General features: G+C 45.4%; 1 protein-coding gene and 1 long non-coding RNA gene across 2 annotated transcripts; both read left to right on the top strand.

Moving 5' to 3' along the window:
• Positions 1-1,016: 1,016 nt before the first annotated feature.
• On the top strand, positions 1,017-18,078 carry LIPF (lipase F, gastric type). The gene is made up of 10 exons (XM_072803683.1): positions 1,017-1,134; positions 3,946-4,061; positions 4,240-4,357; positions 5,177-5,375; positions 5,939-6,048; positions 10,597-10,733; positions 12,211-12,357; positions 14,512-14,583; positions 15,427-15,498; positions 17,459-18,078. The coding sequence occupies exons 2-10, from the start codon at positions 3,957-3,959 to the stop codon at positions 17,693-17,695; spliced, it is 1,197 nt and encodes a 398-aa protein (XP_072659784.1). The 5' UTR covers positions 1,017-1,134; positions 3,946-3,956; the 3' UTR covers positions 17,696-18,078.
• LOC140619778 (uncharacterized) lies at positions 6,570-9,937 on the top strand. The gene is made up of 2 exons (XR_012019563.1): positions 6,570-9,554; positions 9,755-9,937. It is a non-coding gene; the product is annotated as an uncharacterized lncRNA (long non-coding RNA).
• Positions 18,079-19,035: the final 957 nt, after the last annotated feature.

Raw genomic sequence — 19,035 nt, 5'->3', positions numbered from 1 at the left:
TCACGCACTGGTGAGGTAAATTCAGACGACATTAGGATAGCCGCCAAAACCTTCCCGATCCCTGCCGGCCCTCACGGGCTGTGTCACTCACTGTCTTCTCCTTTTGAAAATCTCTTACCGTAGATGACAATCAACCAGAGTTCAGTGAAGCCAAGACATTAGAAACATAAAAACATGCAAATACATGTGGCGTTTGATAAACCCTAACTTTTTCCTAGTTTATTCAAAGCAAGCAAACCCAGTCAGCTGTATGAGGGTTCTTGGCGAGAAGTTGCTGTTATAGCTTTCCAGCAGCAGTTATTCCTTCACTCTTTCTGCCAGCAGTTTAAGGACTTCTTAAAAAATGGTGATTCCTAATACACGGCAAACTATTTTAAAAAGCCCAAGCAGGATTCCCTGTCCCTCTCACTGTGAGCTACAGGGGCCTGTGAAGGTTGCAAAGGATCACTTGTATTTCTGAAGGACTCATTTTTTTAATTTTCTGGGTCATTTATTAACACAGTTACATTGTTCAATCTCCAGATAATGATCTTATATGAAGAAAATGACACCACCCATATGTTTTTAAAGGGCAGTGGCTGGGTTTTATATATGAGCTAGATCGTTATCTGGTGAGTTAGAGACCCTGGCCGAAGACCAGAATAACACACTAATCCTTGCTGATTACATTCATTTGCAGGTGGTCATTTAAGTATCCAGTCAGAATCGTTTATGCACTGTATTTTTAAAGAACAAGAGGAGGCCCTTTGTCATCTTAAATCCCTTTATCTGGGCTTCACTCCATAATCTTTTGCCTTATACCTTTGGTTCAACACTTTCTATATGTTTAAGCTTATCAAGAATCATTTTTAATGCTCCCTAAATAATTTTTAGCCATAACTCCTTTGGCCAATATTTGTGGTTCTTAGAAGTTAAAGGTGCTAACTCAACAATATGTGAAAATCAATGTGGTATTTGATTTTTAGGTTTGTCCTCTGATACTTAGATTATGTCCAGATATTAAGATTTATGGAAATGTAATCAGTGGCTGAGTAATCCTGGCCATTATGGAAAGTTTTGTATATAAGAAGTAAAGGCAACGTTGACCAAAACACTACACTTCAAGAGAAACATAATCTTGTTTCTGAGGAGACCGTGAGTATAACTTCTTTTGGGCAAAATTCATATTTGAATTATTGAACTCATTATTTCCTATAGCACAACTCTTGCATTTTTAAAAAGTGTTCATATTTGTTGCATATTTATCTTAATATAAATGTGTCTATTTAAGTTAGGGATCATTCTTCTAAGGTCTTATTTATTCTTGAATTTTTTTGTGAACTTATTAATTACTAGATGACAGATTTGCTTATTAATTCAGCATTTTGAATGTTGAAAAACTGCTGGTTGGCCTTCATGTACAAGTTTGTCCCTTTCTAAAATATCTTTGTAGAAACATGGTTAAAAATCCATTTGTAAGAGACACTATTTTATCTAATCCTACACTAACTAAGGGGCCAAACTCTTGGACCAGAGGGCCAGATTGAGGTCTTGAGAGCTTCAGTCTGGTTTTCTAGTTGGTTGGAGACTATGCTAAGTGTTCGATATGAATTCTGACAAATGGTTATATGCCTTTGTCGAAACATCAGCAACTGAGAAATCACCTCTTTCCAAAGATTCCCACTTGAGTCCAATGATCCAAATCTTACAAAGCTCTTCACTATGTGGAATTAAAATCTTTCCATGTGTGACCACCAAATATTGTTCCTGATACTTGGTAGTTTCTTTTTCTTTTTTAGATTTATTTATTTATTTATTTGAGAAAGGAGAGAAAGCACGAGTGGTTGGGAGGGGCAGAGGGAAAGGGGGACACAGACTCCAAGCTGAGCAGGGAGCCCAACCCCAAGCTCAGACTCAGGACTCTGAGGTCATGACCTGAGCTGAAGGCATACGCTTAACCAACTGAGCCACTCAGGACCCCAACACTTAGCAGTTTCTTAGCAAATATTTATGGAAAGACTTATTTCCTACACACTAAAAATGAATTGATTTAAAACTGTCCTCCACGTGGTGTCTCTTCAAATATTTGAGGGAAAATATCTCTTCTCCCTCGAGGTTTTTTCAGCAACTTAATATCTGAGGATTCTCAAACTTGTGGTTGGTGATTACAATATAGAAGGGAGGTTAGATGTTCTGGATCTAATGTCAAATATTTTGTCTATGCTGAGAAATAAGTGATAATTAGCATCACAAGATCAGAAAAGTAGTGGGCCATAAAAGTGCCCATTTGGAAAAAGTTTAAAATTGTAATTTCAATCAAGAGGTAAAAATGGAAAAGAACATCAGTTTAGTTCTAATAAGTCTGAGTGTATGGGGAATTCCTTATTGTCCAAGAGAAAATGCTGACCAGCTGCCTCAAGGACCACATGTTGACAAGCAAGGCTGATCAATTTTAAGTTGGGCAATCCAGTTTTTCAGGTAACTCAAAGCAAAAAATTCATTCATTTTATAGCAAGGACATTTTGTCACTGGGGTGTACTATGTTGTAGGTACAAGAAACCTAATAATTATGGTGTTCTCATTTTACTTTTCAAATGATGCACTTTTAGTTTCATAAATGGTATCGCATACACTATACTGCATCTACCAAATGAACTGTATTCTGTGCCTTGTTTTTACAATCCATTTGAGATAACTTTTCATATAAATACAAACGTATCTGCTTCACTTTTTTCTCTTTGGGGAGAGAGTGTTATAGTATTTTTTCTTTTTATTTTTGAATTCAAATATGATTGATCAACATTATATCCATTTCAAGTCTACAACATTAAGGATTCGATATTTGTATGTATTACAAGATGATCTCCACAATAAGTCTAGTTCACACCCATCATCATACAGAATCATTTTTTCCTGAGATGAAAACTTTTAAGATCTACTCTTTTAGCAACTTAAAAAATGTAATACACTAACTATAGTCTCCGTGCTGTATATTATATCCCCCTGACATCTGTTTTATAACTGGGAGTTTATACTTTTTAATCCCCTTCTCCTGTTTCATCCCCTTTCTACCTCCCTGCCTCTGGTAACCACCAATCTATTCTCTGTATTCATGAGTTCAGCTGTTTGGCTTTTGTTTAGGGATTTGTTTGTTTAGATGTGACACATAAGTGAGACCATACGGTATGTGTCTTTCACTGTCTGATTTATTTCACTGAACATAATGCTCTCGAGGTCTATCCATATTGTCCTCTATGGCAAGACTTCCTTCTTTTTAAAGGTTGATAATAGTATTTGTGTGTGTGTGTGTGTGTGTGTGTGTGTGTGACATTTTCTTTATTCATTTATCCATCAACAGACACTTAGTTTGTTTCCATGGCTTGGCTGTTGCAAATAATGCTGCAGTGAACATGGAGGTGCAGATATCTTGTTGAGTTAGTAGTTTTTTGTTTCCTTTGGATAAATACCCAGAAGTGGAATTGTCCCATATAATCACCTCAGATTAATAAATATTTATAAGCTGTATTAAAAACATCATGAGGGGTTGGAATGGGTGTTATATTGAGACTGAATCTAGGAAAATCAAATGTTCGCACAATGCCCCCTGCCCCAGGACTTTGGGCTAGCAAAATAAGTTGGCCAAAACCTTAAAAAATAAGGCCGAACAAGAATATAATAGAATGTAGTGCCAGAGAATTTGAAGATATTTTTATCAATTAAGATGTGTTCAATATGACTTGAAAACCAAGTGAGAACCATTCTTAAAAGGAATCGAGTAGAGTGAAAACACATGAGGCATTAAAACACCTATGCGGCCGTCCTCCCGTCCCAGTTCATTGCCCCACAGAATATAATCAAACCTACGCTTTTGTACAGTTTGCATGAAGGTCAAATTAGCACAAAATACAAGCATCATGAAAGTGTAAAGGGCTAACACCCATGGCACCGGTTACTCTTGTGTTTCAGGCAAGACCACAATGTGGCTGCTATTAACAGCGGCGAGTGTGATATCTACACTTGGAACCACACATGGTTTATTTGGAAAATTACATCCCACAAACCCTGAAGTGACCATGAATATAGTAAGTTCCCGGGTGGGTGGGGGGAGGGGATCCTACAGAACCGAGAGCTCCTGCCATGACTTAGAATCGTGGCGCGTTGAAGCTTTTCCATGACTGATCAAGAGCAGCTAACAGTATCTACTTACTAGATGCGTTTAAAAACTCAGCTAAAACGGAAAGCTTTGTTTATCCTCATCAGAGTCAGATGATCACCTACTGGGGATACCCAGCTGAGGAATATGAAGTTGTGACCGAAGACGGTTATATCCTTGGGATCGACAGAATTCCTTATGGGAGGAAAAATTCAGAGAATATAGGTATAATCCTTTCTCCCTCCCTTTTTCTCCCTTCCTCTCACCCTCTCTCTTTTCTTCCCTGCATTCCATCCATGTTCCTTTCCTCCCTTCCTTCCTCCTTTCATTGCTCCCTATGACATAATGAGTCTTGCTCATTCTGGAAATGCAACAGTGACGAAGCCTAATCTCAATCTTCAGAGCGATCACCATCAAGCCAATGAGCTGCGTGACCAGATGGTTAGAATAACATGTGATAAGTGCAACGCTAGAGCTAGGGCTCTACAGAGGATATTACACCGGGAGTTCTGGCAAAAGTGCCCAGCTCAGCCAGTGGAGGGCAAGGAGAACTTGCTCTAGGAATAATAACCACACCGAGTCCTGGGGCATCAGGAAGTCAGCCAGGACGGGCGTTGCAGTAGGAAGGATGGGGAGGCGACTTGAGGCTCGTTTCCTAAACAGATGGAGTGATTTAAATAAAAACGTATCTTCTCATTGTGGGAGAATCGTGAAATCTAAAAGAGCAGAGTTAGCAGGATCCCTGTCACTTTCCCACTCACAATCCACTGAAACTGACGTCATGCTGAATTTCCTCCGAATACAAGGTTTTCAATAGCTTTCTGGGGTATGATTGGCAGACAGTAAACTGCACAGGTTTGAAACGCACAGTCTGATACATTTTGTCACTTGAGAGACCACCCCCCATAATTCAGATAATAGATCCAAATATTCAACTCAATCAAGCAAATGAACTCTACTCGTCCGAAAGCCCGTTTCCATCTTCATGTTTGTCTGAGAATAAGAAATGAGTTTATAAAGCTTGGATACGATCTCCTTCCTCAGGCCGGAGACCTGTTGCATTTTTGCAACACGGTTTGCTCGCATCAGCCACAAACTGGATCTCCAACCTGCCCAACAACAGCCTGGCCTTCATCCTGGCCGACGCCGGGTACGACGTGTGGCTGGGGAACAGCAGGGGCAACACCTGGGCCAGGAGGAATCTGTACTACTCGCCCGACTCCGTCGAATTCTGGGCTTTCAGGTAAAGAAAAGGGACAATTAAAGACGGACAATTAAAAATAAACATGGAGTTGAAAAAGAACGGGGATTCGCAAGCGCGAACGCCACTCCAGTCCCGTTTTAACGTATGACGCTGAGTAGGAAAAAAACAGGTGATTTTTATCCTGATTCAACGGTCTCCCACAAGGGGATAGCAGAAGCCCGCTTCCCATTTCGAAAGATGGTTCCAGGCGATGTGTGGGGAGTGAATGAGAGGGAGATGTGACTCCCCTGCTGGGGCACTGGCGTGGCTCACACAGGAGCATTAAATCTGACTTTCGTGTTTAGCAATGGAAAGAATCCCCACCTACAGACGCCACCTGTTTGCATCCAGTGGTAGCTGGGACGCTCTGCTTCAGAAATGACATCGGCTGTTCTAAGAAGTCCCTGCCCAAAGCACCTGACACTAACGGCCTAGAAGCAGCGATGCTTCGAGAGCCTGGTTTTCTATTTCCCAAAGAGAGGCTTGGCTATAGAAATGCTTGACCTTTAGAAATACAGCGAGGAAATGTGTTTACTTGTATTCTGTCCCTTTTCTTCTTGCAGCTTTGACGAGATGGCTAAATATGACCTTCCCGCCACCATTGACTTCATCTTGAAGAAAACGGGACAGGACAAGCTACACTACGTTGGCCATTCCCAGGGCACCACCATTGGTGGGTAAAAACAGCTGATGCGGGTGGTCTGGCCTGTGGGGACCCCTTCCCAGTGGCCATGCCAACTGCTTTCCGTTCATCATGTAAAGTAACGGTTACGACAGTCCCACAACATAGGGACAATGATTATTCCTATTGTACGTACGGGAAACAAAACGGGAGAGTGAATAGTTTGTGCAAGGCAACGCAGGTAGACGGACTGGGTAGCTGAGCCACCAGTTCAGGCAACCGGCCCCCCGAGCCCACGCTCTGAGACACCCTCACGACCTCCAGGCGGAACTTACTCCATCCATCCAACCACAATTATGGAGTGTTCGCAATGTGTCCTAAGAGCATTGCAATAAATAAGGTAGATGAGGCTTTCTGTCCCTGTATGCTCTAGGGGGAGGCGGAGAGTAACAAGGGTTAGAAAGTAAAATACGGAGTAGGTTAGGTAATGGTGATGCCACGGAAGCAGGTAAATCAGGACAGGCAGTTCGGGAGCGTCAGAGGGGTCACAGCGAGTGCAGACGAGAACAGCACCAGCACTCCCTGGGGCGGGAGGGCGGGGGGCACCATGCACACCTGAGAGACTGCGCTCTGGGAAGAGGGAACAGCAGGTGCACAGGCTCCGAGGTTGCAGCCTGTTCAAGGGATGGAGATGGATGAAGCGCCTCACTGTGTAGCTGCATCGGATGCAAAGCAAGAGCCGAGGTGCGGATGCGGCCGAGGAGACCGGACAGCTCGGGGCTTTGGGCCGTGGTAGGGATTTCAGCTCTCACTCTGAATGCAAAGGGGACCACAGGGAACTCCAGTTCTGAAGACAGGTGTTCCAGGATCCGACCTCAGGCTCCTCCATGGGATCAGAGGTTACACGGCCCCATTGACAGGATCCCCTCCAGCTGCTGGTGAGGAATGAAGGCCAGGATAGAGGAACCAGCTAGGGGCTCAGAGTAACCCTCTCCAGGCCTGGCAGTGACCCGGATGCGGGTGGGGCCTGGGTGCACAGTTGGGTTCTGGAGGTACAACCTACACGACTTGCCTCTACATCGGGTTCAGGGGATAAGGAAAGGAGTCCAGGATGACACAAGACTTGTGGCCTGAGCACCCGGAGCCATGGGGATGCCCAGCCCCGAGGGGTCGGCAGTGACAAGGGCTCTATAGGGTCTGGAGGGCGGGGGCCCTGTTTTCTGGCTGCTGGCTGTCAAGGCACCCGTTGGAGATCGAAGTGGAGGGCTATGCAGTCGGGTGGCGATACAAATCTGGAGTTCAGGGGAGAGGACCGGACTGAAAACCCCGAAATGTACGTGAGCCAGGATGCAACGACCAGGGGAGCGCATTCTGACTGGAGAGAGGAGGAGCCCAAGGGACAAGGCCCGGGCCACCCTTACTTTGGAGGATGGGAAAGAATCAGGTGCAGAAGCGAGACACGATGGTGACAGCGCTGGGAGGGAAGCGGAGGACCTGGTGTGGAGGCGGGGGGAGAATGAGTTCTAAGAAGGAGAAGGAGGCCAACTGTGCAGGGGGCTGCCGAGGCGTCCTGTGGCCTGCAGTCAGGGAGGGATTTGGCAGCGGGTCGGGTGTAGGGACAACCGCACGGCCCGGTCGGGTGACAGCTGCACCAGGTGAGCCCGAGAGCATGATGGAGAGAGCGACGGAGGGAGGGGGAAGGACCACCGGGGAGGAGCCACGACGTGTGTCCGGGTGTGTGCAGGCGTCACCGTGGCTGCTGACCCGGCCCGTGGGAAGCCAAGCATTCAGAACAGCCCCGTGTAGACGTCTACACAGGGAAGCAGGTGAAGCGGCGGCTGGGTGCGTGCATCGCACCTACAGGACTTTAAGGATTTTATTCACTTATGTAAAGTGGGAAGGAGAGAGCACGCGAGGGAGCACACCAGCAGGGGGAGGAGCAGACCCCGCTCTGAGCCGGACCCACCCCGGGACCCGAGGTCAAGACCTGAGCCCAAGGCAGACATTCAACCGACTGACCCGACTGACCCGCTGGTGCCTCTCACCTATAAAATTTAATTTAATTTTAAAAATCATTTCCTATTTTTTCTAAAAGACTTTACTTATTTATTCAGGAGAGACACACAGAGAGAGGCAGAGACCCAGGCAGAGGGAGAAGCAGGCTCCCTGCAGGGAGCCCGACGTGGGACTCGATCCCGGGACTCCGGGTCACCATGTGAGCGGAAGGCAGACGCTCAATCCCTGAGCCACCCAGGCGTCCCTTACCTATAGAATTTTAAAGGAAAAGGTCCGTGAGGTTGGGCACAGTTCCCAGGGAGATGAGGATTGGTATCCAGGGCGTTTTATAAACAAGCGCCTCTGGGGCCAAGGGCAGAGAAGCGAGAGTAGTCAGAGGGAGAAGGTGACACCGTCCCACGAAGGCCCCAACGACGCTGTAGGAGGTGGCTCTTCAGAGTCTTGACTGGGACTAGGCGGCCGAGCCTTTTTCCCGACTTGCCGACCAGCATTTGATGCACACGTGCCCTGGGAAAGGGATTCCCTTGAATCCTTTGACAACCTTGGATCCTCTTGAGCAAAAGCGAAATCAGAGACGAGTCACAACCGTCCCCGCCCCTGGGGTTGGACAAAGGCCTCAGGCAGGAAGAGGAATCTGGGCAGTTACAGCACAGCATCAGTCACACGTGGTCAACGGTTGACTCAAAATCCTTTTTTTTTTAAAGAACAGAAGATTTATTTATTTATTTTAGAGGGATCGCGTGCGTGTGCGGGAAGGGAATCTCAAGCGGACGTCCCACTGAGCATGGAGCCCCTCGGGGGCTGGGTCCCACGACCCTGAGATCACGACCTGAGCAGAAACCACGAATCGGATGCTCAACCCACGGGCCATCCAGGAACTCCTCACAATCCTTTATTAAAAAGGGGGAGATGTTCTAGATTACTAAAATTGACTCCTTCCGTTTCTCAAACCATTCCAAAATGTCACCGTTTTGGAGGGAAATCCGCCTTGACTTCTGACGCAGCGCTGCTTTTTTTAAACAGCACACATCGAGTAGAGTTTAAACTTCTCTCGATGATCCAGGGTTATGAAACTCGAGACGCAAGGCAGACAATTTCCCAGGATTTACTGAGATGAGTAGAACTGACACTAAATGACCCCAAACTACCACTCTTTGGAGTCATTTGAACTTTGAACATTCCGTTCTTCTTTGTCACTGACGGGGGACTTGTCATTGCTATTGCCGCACGCATAGATTTCTGGAAGGTGTTTCCACTCTGAATTCGCATCTCGGAATCTTCCGCGTCCTGAGAGGCGGGAGGAGTGTCCTTGTTAGAATCGCGTCTCAAAGAGGATTGTTTATTGGGAGCAAGCGAGCGTATTCTGAGAATCACCCGTCCTGACAGTGCAGGGACCTCTAGACACCCGTGCAAACTCTTCATGTGTGATTCTTGTTTCTTTTGGGTGAAAATCTGCAGATTGGGGCAAGCAGGCAAAGGATCCCTTCCCAAACATAGGATTCTTACAAAGACCATTCTTCCTCAAGTAGAATTAGGCCAAGGTAGGTGTTTACATTTGAAAATCTTTTTTTTCCCCCAGGACATTCTTAATGAAAAATTAATTAATTAATTAATTAATTAATGTCTTAATTAATGTTATTAACCGTGGGGAGAGATTGCCCTATGTAGTTTGACCATATAGAGCTTAGCTCACAGCCCAGGCTACTAATATGCTACTGTTCATAATACCACGTAACTCTAGGGACGCCTGGAGGGCTCAGCGGTTGAGCATCTGCCTTCAGCCCAGGGTGTGATCCTGGGGTCCTGGGATCGAGTCCTGCATCGGGCTCCCTGCATGGAGCCTGCATCTCCCTCTGCCTGTGTCTCTGCCTCACTCTCTGGGTCTCTCATGGATAAATAAATAAAATCTAAAAAAAAAAAAAAAGGGAATTAACTACAGACAAGAGCTGAATATATTCACCATATTTGAAATGTTTGAATTATTGTGGCTACTCACTTACCCAGCATTTACGCTGTGCCAAGTGTCCTGGGAAATACCTTCCATAATTCATTTGGTTCCCCCCAAAAAAACCTACTGAAGCACTCACTATTAGCCCCATATTTAGGATGAGGGAAATGAGGCTCTTCGCCTTTAGGTGACTTGTCCAAGGTCACAAAGCTAATAAACCACATAGCCAGGATTCAAATCTCAGTTGGTCGGATTTCAAACGTTTTTAATCTTCCCACTTCCGTACCCTACTCATAGTAAATGCCGATTAATTATCTCACTGTAATGACATGAATTTGAACTCCTCAAGACCTACATGCAGTATAAATAGCGTTTTGCCCCCCCGTGGGAATCGTAAAGTTGGCCTATTTTCTACAGTCAGATGAAAGAGTCTATTACAACGTTTTACAAGTTCTAGCCTCCTGTTCCCAGAGAGAATCTACGAAAATAAAACAAAGATACTAAAATCTGATCTCTTCGAACAAGCGGAGACTGTCAGCGTCTCCTTCACACAGGGCATTCGGAGTAAATAATGTCGTGCTCGGAAAACACACGCGCACACGCCTTCTCCACTGGCCCGTGTTGTTCTGTTTCAGGTTTCATCGCCTTTTCCACCAATCCCAAGCTGGCGAAACGGATCAAAACCTTCTATGCATTAGCTCCCGTTGCCACCGTGAAGTACACCGAAACCCTGTTAAACAAACTCATGCTCGTCCCTTCGTTCCTCTTCAAGGTATGTGATTCTCTGTAACCGAATCTCGGATCCCAAGTTGTCCGCGTGTCTCGCCGTGAGGGAAAGGGAGCGAAACACCTGGTGGAGGGCCACGGCCGACGGTGCAGATGTGCGCTTGTGTGTTTTATTTCCCCGACCTTGGCTGGCTCCCCGTCCAGCGGGCGGGACCCCCTTCGTCTCTGCGTCTCCCCACTTCTGTGGGTTAGCGGGGCAGAGTGCTCCTCCCCTTCACCGACGTTTCCCCCCTAGTTGTATGGAAACCACAATCAGGGAAGCGGGGAGAGGAACAAAAGCAGTCACAGAAGAAGCCTCAACCACCTGCACCAAGGAAACCAGAAAGGGGAAGGATAGAAAAGAACGGGAAGGACAAGGAGGGGAGCAATGCTCGGGGAGGCCCCTGGAAGGCCCTTGGCTTTGCAAGCCTTCCCCCCACCCGAGCTCCCCTGTACGTGGGGCTCCCGAGTGCGGAGCATGCACTAAGCCATGCCTCGTGGGCTCGTGGGGGGGATGCTCTGTGCTTCTGCAGCACCTGATCACCTACTTCTCCCCCTGTCGAAGCCGGCACCGCGGGCCGGGACCCTGCTTCCTTTGGGGGAACCGTTGTCCTGCGGGCTGAGGGGAGTCAGGATGCCCTTTCCTCCCGTGGTTCTGGACGATTCATTTCCTTTCACTCTGAACTGACTGTGTGTCGAGCACCCAAGAGACTCTCTAGCAGTCAAACCGCATTTGTAAAGCTCTTGTTCAAAGCGTGAATGCACGTGATGACCTTGGGTGGAGTCACTGTCGCGTGGATGCAGGTGTTTATTCGCTACTGGGCTCAGCTTTGGCGATGGGCCATGTGCACAGCGGGTTCAAAGCCGGTGATAACAAATGTTGGACCTCGATCGGAAGCTTAGGGCCTGGGGCCGGATGCCGGCTTGTACGGTGCATAACCGCCCAGCCGGTTGTAGGCAGCACAGGGCCCTGACTCTCTCCTGTCTCCTCTTGAGCGATATGGGGTCACAGAATTGAGGCAAACGCTTTCAATAATCAGACCACCTCAGCTCATTGTCTTTCCAGAGGCTTCCAGACCACGTGGCGCAGACTCACCATTCTGCTCCGGATCCTTTCGTGTTCCACTGCTGACGTCACGCATCTAGCTCTTACTCACGACATGTCTCCCACGTTGTTTCATGATCTTATTTCATGACGCTTATTTGCCCGACTAGACTGTAACCCCTTGGGCCTTACACTTCCCGGGAGCCACCATGTTCCCAGCGGAACAATAAATATTCGAAGTCGATCATCTGTCCTGTCCACTCCACAACTTTATTGTGGGAATTAAACAAGAGAAGTATTTAGGATTCCCGAAGCGACATGACGAGCCATGAACATCTCGTGAGCCTATTCACCCCTGAACCGGTCAACCAGACGAATTAATGGGTCTTCTCCGTCGGTTGATTTTTTGCAAACCTCTATCAATGCTTTTATTTTTCAGCTTATATTTGGAAACAAAATATTCTACCCACACCACTTCTTTGATCAATTTCTCGCCACCGAGGTATGCTCCCGCGAGACGGTGGATCTCCTCTGCAGCAACGCCCTGTTTATCATTTGTGGATTTGACACTATGAACTTGAACATGGTTTGTATGCATTGACATTTCTACTCTGAATATTTTGAGCAACATTTTGATCGATGCCTTGTCCTACCACCAGTTAGACATGGTACTTTAAACAGCTAGAAGTAGTGGGCATCCGTGTGGCTCTGTTGGGGAACCATCCGATGCATGTCTTGCTCTCAGGGTCATGAGGTCAAGCCCCGTGTTGGGCTCCATGCTGGGTGTGGAGCCTACTTAAAAAAAAAAAAAAAAGAAAAGAAAACCCACCACCACCAACAACAAAAACCAACCAGAGAAGTAGAAGTAGCTTCAGAATTGTGTTCAAGCCCAAGGGAAGTCACATCATTGCTCCCAGTTTCGTTCCCTCCAGCTCCATGCTGGCACCAAGTTCCCCCTAAGTAAACAGCATGTAGAAAAAAAAATTGTAGATAGTGAGCACTACCCACTCCTGACCTCTTAAGGTGTAACATTTAAATTCTGCGAGGGGAGTCATGGAACGATATTTTTGACATTCTCCTCCACCAATGTCTGAGCACTGAATAAATGTTCTTAGTGCTGATAGTCATTTCCATAAATTTTATAAAATTTATTTCTGAGCAACTATTGATGTCAGCTTTCGTCCATATACTTTATCTGGCTGTTTCACTTGCTTTGAATCGGGTTTGGGTTTTAAAACATATGTGACAATAAATAAATAAATAAATAAACAAACAAACAAATAAATAAAAAATAAAAATAAATAAATAAATAATAAAAAAAAACATATATGACAAAACGCAGTATCAAAAGTAGTTTAAGAGCACGGATTCAGGTTAGGGACCTACGTTCGAATCCTGTCTTTGGAGCTGAGTCATGACTCCTCTGTCTTGGTTTCCTTGTCCCCGAAATGTATTATTGTGGAGATGAAGTGAACGAATGTGTGTCAAGCATATAGAACCTAGTTCAAAGCATATCGCTCGTCGTAATAACATATGCTTTGCTACTAATACTATTATACGTTGAAAATGACCCTCACTCAGCATTGTCGGTTTAGTTATAGACCCTTGAATACCTGAGGAAACCAAGTTTATTGAGAAGAAGGTCTATGCTACCTCCAGGTGCCTCCTCACTAAACGGTATCTATGGGGCGTTCCTAAGTGCTGTGGCTACTGGGAACAGAACGGTGAAAGCAGAGACGTTCCTGCCCTCGTGGAAATCAAGGACATCCCGTTCTCCTTCCCAATGCTGGTCAGAATCTGTGGATATTTTAAAACATAGATGAATGAAGGGAACTTTCCTTAGGTTCTATTTTGGGTAGTGAATTAAAGTCCCATCCTTCTCTCCGTCTCCATGGCTCTGGGAACATCTGTCATGTTGTATGTGGGAAGGACGGAGCCGTCTACCCTCGTCACACTAAGAAAGCGCAGCCCCGATTACTGCACTGCGTCCATAAGAGCCTTCTGGGGAAAAATCATAGTAAAATAGAGACAAGAGGAGCCAAGGAGATTAGCGATTTCATCCTTCTGCATGAAGATTCTGTGGAGAGATACTTCGTTCTTCTGCGATGATAGTCAATTCGTTCAACTCTGTCCATGATCCTCTACACAGAGCCACCAAGATCCACTACGAACTAGTCTATACAGCAGAGACGGATTTCAGGTTGTCGACTGAAGTCTGATCCACGTGGATTAGGGCACTTCTAGGAGAGCAGGGTAGCACTAGGATGGTACGTGTCCTATACACGTGTGCCGACTCTCGCACACACGATGTGTACGTACGTATCTATAATTACATATGCACGTATAGGGCTGCCAAGCAAGAGGCTTGTGTGTGGACATCATATTTACTGCACTCTGCGCCTGGGCAGAGGAGAGAGAAAGCTGAGAAGTTAGAGATCCAGATTAAACTCTCTGGCGCTACCCCAATACGAGCTGCATGGCATTGGACGTTTCTCTAAACTTCCCAGAGCCCCGCGTCCCATTTTTGATAGAAGGGGTGATGAGCTGTCCTCACTGAGTGGATACAAACCCAACTGGCTCAGGCACGTGTGCTTTGCGAGCTCTAAAGCAGCATGGAGCTGTGGTGCTCGTGTCCTTTGGTAAATGCTACCCTTAGGCACTTGACCTGGACCAGAGAAATGTAAATCTTAGCTGCTTTTAAGGAACCAAATATACATCTGCGTGTGCATTTGTTTTCTAGAGTCGCTTGGATGTGTATCTGTCACATAATCCAGCAGGAACATCGGTTCAGAACGTGCTCCACTGGTCCCAGGTATCATTTCTCAAATGCTGTTAAAACTTCTTTTGTGGGGTCCCTGGGTGGCTCAACAGTTGAGCATCTGCCTTCAGCCCAGGGCGTGACCCCAGGGTCCCGGGATCGAGTCCTGCGTCGGGCTCCCTGCATGGAGCCTGCTTCTCCCTCTGCCTGGGTCTCTGCCTCTCTCCCTGTGTCTCTCATGAATAAATAAATAACATCTTTTAAAATAAAAAAATAAAATAAAATTTCTTCCATGTGCCTGATCCCCTGGCACTTTACCTAAAGCACAGTCTTATAACAGTGCCAGGTGCAGGGAATTTTTTTAGTATGTGGCTGCCGGCTGAAAATAACTATCAATCCACTCGAATGGAAATCCTATAAGGGGCGTCTCGGTGGCTGAATCAGTTAAGCTTTTGACTCTCGTTTTCGGCTCAGGTCATGATCACGGGGTCGTGACGTGGAGCCCAGGGTCAGGGTCTGCACTGAATGTGGAACCTGCCTCAGATTCTCTCTATCTCTTCCTCTCCTTCTACCTCTCCCCTCTGTCTCATCCTTTAAAAAATTCTTTCTAATAAAATACAAATAAAATCTAATGAAAACGTCCCTTTGGGCAGCAAAGAAATGAGGGACTTTTTATGACTCGGCCCATGAGAAAAAAAATATTTCAGGCAAAGCCACATTTAAACTTGCACAAGTACCTGGTCCTGGATGAACAATAGTCTTAGCTTTTGGAAGGGGAAGAATGTTTTTCAAAAATTTTTTGAATTGCAAGTAAACTAAACGGAAGGATTCGAATTTTGTTTGCCACATGGCAAGGAGAGGTTTTATTTACTCGTGTTCTTCATTTCTCTGCACTAGGCTGTTAAGTCTGGGAAGTTCCAAGCTTTTGACTGGGGAAGCCCAGTTCAGAACATGATGCACTATCATCAGGTAAGCTTCTTCACGTTGACGTTGTTCACATTTTGAAAGGCAAAGCTATAAAAGGCTGAAATTACGATGACCATGCGTATATTTTCCAAAGGAACGTTGGTGCCCAGACTCATCCTTAAGGCAATTAGGAAGTAGGCGGTAATTTCCTTGGAATCCCTTCATCACGCAGATGTCAGCCCGTCTCCCTTCTCCCACAGCTTTGCGCTGTGTAGAGAAGATGGTCCCCCAAGCCCCCCAGTTTTGTGACATTTTGATGTCTTTAAAGACACCTCATCAGATCAAACATTGTTGAAAACACTTTCCCCCCAACCTTCGCCTCCTTAAAGCCCCCAGACACAGAATTTCTTTGTATCTACCTTTCTACTGGGCTCTACTACCAGGAATCAGAGACATTTATCTTAGAGGACCTGGAATAACAAATCCCAAGCCCACCCTCCCTCCGGCCAAGCCAAAAACAGCACAGGATGGTCTTCGACTAACTGAGCAGTGACACTAATTTAAGAGCCAGAAGGTAGCATTTAGAAAACTCTTTGAACAATGGAGCATGAATAAAGGAAAGTAGGTTTATTATTATGGATACCCTCCACCATGGTGAAGGGTTAAAATACTATGGAAAATTATATATGATGAAATATCTTGCTATGACGAGTTGGCTATTATATAAGATGGGAATATAGAAATATAGAAAACTTAGTATATTGGATTAGTAATTCTCATTACTAACAAAATTCTCTGTCGATAACGGTAAAATTGGTGATTCCTTACTTATTCCCTTGTCTTGCTTCATAAACCTCCTTAAAATTTATGTGTAAATGGTGATTTAGAAAGAGCAAATGGGACTGGTGATAGTTTCTATCGGAATTTTATCGGATCATTAGTAAAATCAAGTAAGCATTCAACAAATACGACCCCTTAGTGAACTGACTGGCCTACCAACTGACCATACTGGTAAATCAATACAAAGCCAAAATAAATGACTCAAGGCATTTCAAGATCATACTTTAGAGTGTCTGGGTAGAGACAGTCTATTACCGTTACGACCCACGCAAATCCACTTCCTTGAGCTTGGGTAGAAATCTAAGTTTTTAATTTGTGAGAATTACTATCGAAAGCCTTGCTGTTCAAGGCGTGTCCAGGACCAACAGCGCCAGCATCACCGAGAATGCAGAGTCCCGGCTCCTCCTCTAGATGTACTGAGTCAGAATCTTCATTTTAACAAGATCCCCGGGTGATTCACAGGCGCTTTCAAGTTTGAAAAGCGCTGACCTAAAACCTATCGCAGCTACTTTGCTCTGTGGATAAAGGCGACTGTCTCTGGGCAATCACTGGTAGGAATCTGCTTAGAAAACTCGACCATGCCAGGCGCATCAAACTTGAGGGCATTATACTAAGTGAAATAAGTCAGAGAAAGACACATACTGTATGACCTCACTTACATGTTTTTGCTTATCTGAAAACAAAAACAACGGCTGAGTTCATAGATGACAGAGAACAGATGAGTGGTTGTCACAGGTGAGCGATACTGGGTGGATGAACTGGGTCAAGGTGGTCCAAAGGTACAAAATTCCAGTTTATAAACTAAATACATCCTGAGGATGTAGAGTACAGCATGGTGACAACTTACAAAACTGTATTGTATATTTGGGAGTTGCCAAGAAAGCGGATCTTCAGAGTTCCCATCACAAGCAAAAACATTATAACCACGCGTGGGTGACGGGCATCACCTAGACTCATTACGGCGACTATTTCATAACACGTACATATATTAAATCATTATGTTGCACACCTGAAATTAGCACAATGTTTATGTCAATTGCATCTCAATAAAAAAATAAAATCATCAGCCAATGTCATAGCCTCTGGCCAAGGAAGAAGTATTGGGGTCTAAAGTGCGGTCACCTGTGAAAACCGGGTTCTTCCTCTCTTGTGTTTTATTTTTTTTCCCTCTCTTGTGTTTTAGAGCACGCCTCCCTACTACAACCTGACAGACATGCATGTGCCAATCGCAGTGTGGAACGGTGGCAACGACTTGCTGGCCGACCCTCACGATGTTGACCTTTTGCTTTCCAAGCTCCCCAATCTCATTTACCACAGGAAGATTCCTCCTTACAATCACTTGGACTTTATCTGGGCCATGGATGCCCCTCAAGCGGTTTACAATGAAATTGTTTCCATGATGGGAACAGATAATAAGTAGTTCTAGATTTAAGGAATTATTCTTTTATTGTTCCAAAATACGTTCTTCTCTCACACTTGGTTTTCTATCATGTTTGAGACACGGTGATTGTTCCCATAGTTTTGATTTCAGAAATGTGTTAGCATCAACAATCTTTCCGTTGGTAATTTTTGAATTTAAAATGATTTTTAAATTTGGGGCATCTGGGTGGCTCAGTCGGCTAAGTCGTCTGCCTTCGGCTTAAGTCATAATCTCGGGATCCTAGGATGGAGCCTTGTGTCTGGGCTCCCTGCCCGGGGCGGGGGTCTGCTTCACCTCCTGCTGCTCCCCCCTGCTCGTGCGTGCACACGCGCGCGCTCTCTCTCTTAAATAAATAAATAAATAAATAAATAAATAAATAAATACTTAATAAAATAAAATCATTTTTAAATTTTTTATTTTTCACCAAGATGAATCTGGAAACACTTGAGAGTACACCTTCCTGGGGCAGTGGAATGTCTCTCCCAGTCCTCCCATTCCATTTACCTGCCAAACCCAACACAGATTGTGAGACGTGAGTCACGGGTGTGGCCCAAAGACGGTCCTGGGATTGAATACTGACACCCCAGGTGCATGGCTGAGATTGAGTACGTTGCTCCCCCTCCCCCTCTGTGCACTGGGGATATTACTTGCTGTTTTGCATATTTGACCTCATGAAAATCCAATTAAGCTATCAGCTCAATTAAGGTCAGCTCACTTTTACTTCCAAGAGGGAAAGGAGCAACAGGCAACAGGGCAGCCCTGGTTCTGGAAACTAGGGTGCAGCGTGTATGCTCCATCCCTCCTGCTGTTCCACTCCGCATCCCTGGACCTCGGCCACGAAACATGCAACGGGCTAGTCAAAAGATTGCTTACATCCCTGCCACCGTTCTGGCAGCCACAGGGTCCAGAAGCATTCCGCTGACCATGTAAGTCGGAAGATACAACTGCCACCAGTGGGTACATGCCCCTCGCCTCAAAAAATGGCTCCTCCAAACTTCCAGAATCTCCATGAAGCACAGCCTAACCTGAGAAATCCTATCAATCCTGTAATATTGTGACCTCATGTTTTATAGATTAAGCATTCTGGGTCACACATATCATGCTACGGGTAGGGTTTAACGTATGAAATACGTGAGGTCGAGAGAGTCTTGTACTCACTAGTATCCGGAGCATGGTGAGGGGTCACGACAATAGGATTCTTATCACACGGTCATGCCCCTCGAGCTTTGCTAGAACGTCTGGAGTCTTCTTGTTTATTTACCCCCTTTATTATTAAAGTGGCAACAAGAAATTGCTAAAAGAAGATCATTTAAAAGTCCTTATTTCAAAACTTCAGCAAA

This window comes from Canis lupus, chromosome 27 (genome assembly GCF_048164855.1).
Source record: "Canis lupus baileyi chromosome 27, mCanLup2.hap1, whole genome shotgun sequence".
Lineage (NCBI taxonomy): Eukaryota > Metazoa > Chordata > Mammalia > Carnivora > Canidae > Canis > Canis lupus.
The sequence above is the reverse complement of the archived record's forward strand: the minus strand, read 5'-3'. Positions and strand labels throughout refer to the sequence as shown.

Bases quoted from the DNA above. Each gene is read 5' to 3' on its own strand.
- LIPF (XM_072803683.1), top strand. From the start codon at position 3,957: ATGTGGCTGCTATTAACAGCGGCGAGTGTGATATCTACACTTGGAACC. The intron at 4,358-5,176 runs GTATAATCCTTT...CTCCTTCCTCAG, and splicing joins GAAAAATTCAGAGAATATAG to GCCGGAGACCTGTTGCATTT. The intron at 6,049-10,596 runs GTGGGTAAAAAC...GTTCTGTTTCAG, and splicing joins TTCCCAGGGCACCACCATTG to GTTTCATCGCCTTTTCCACC.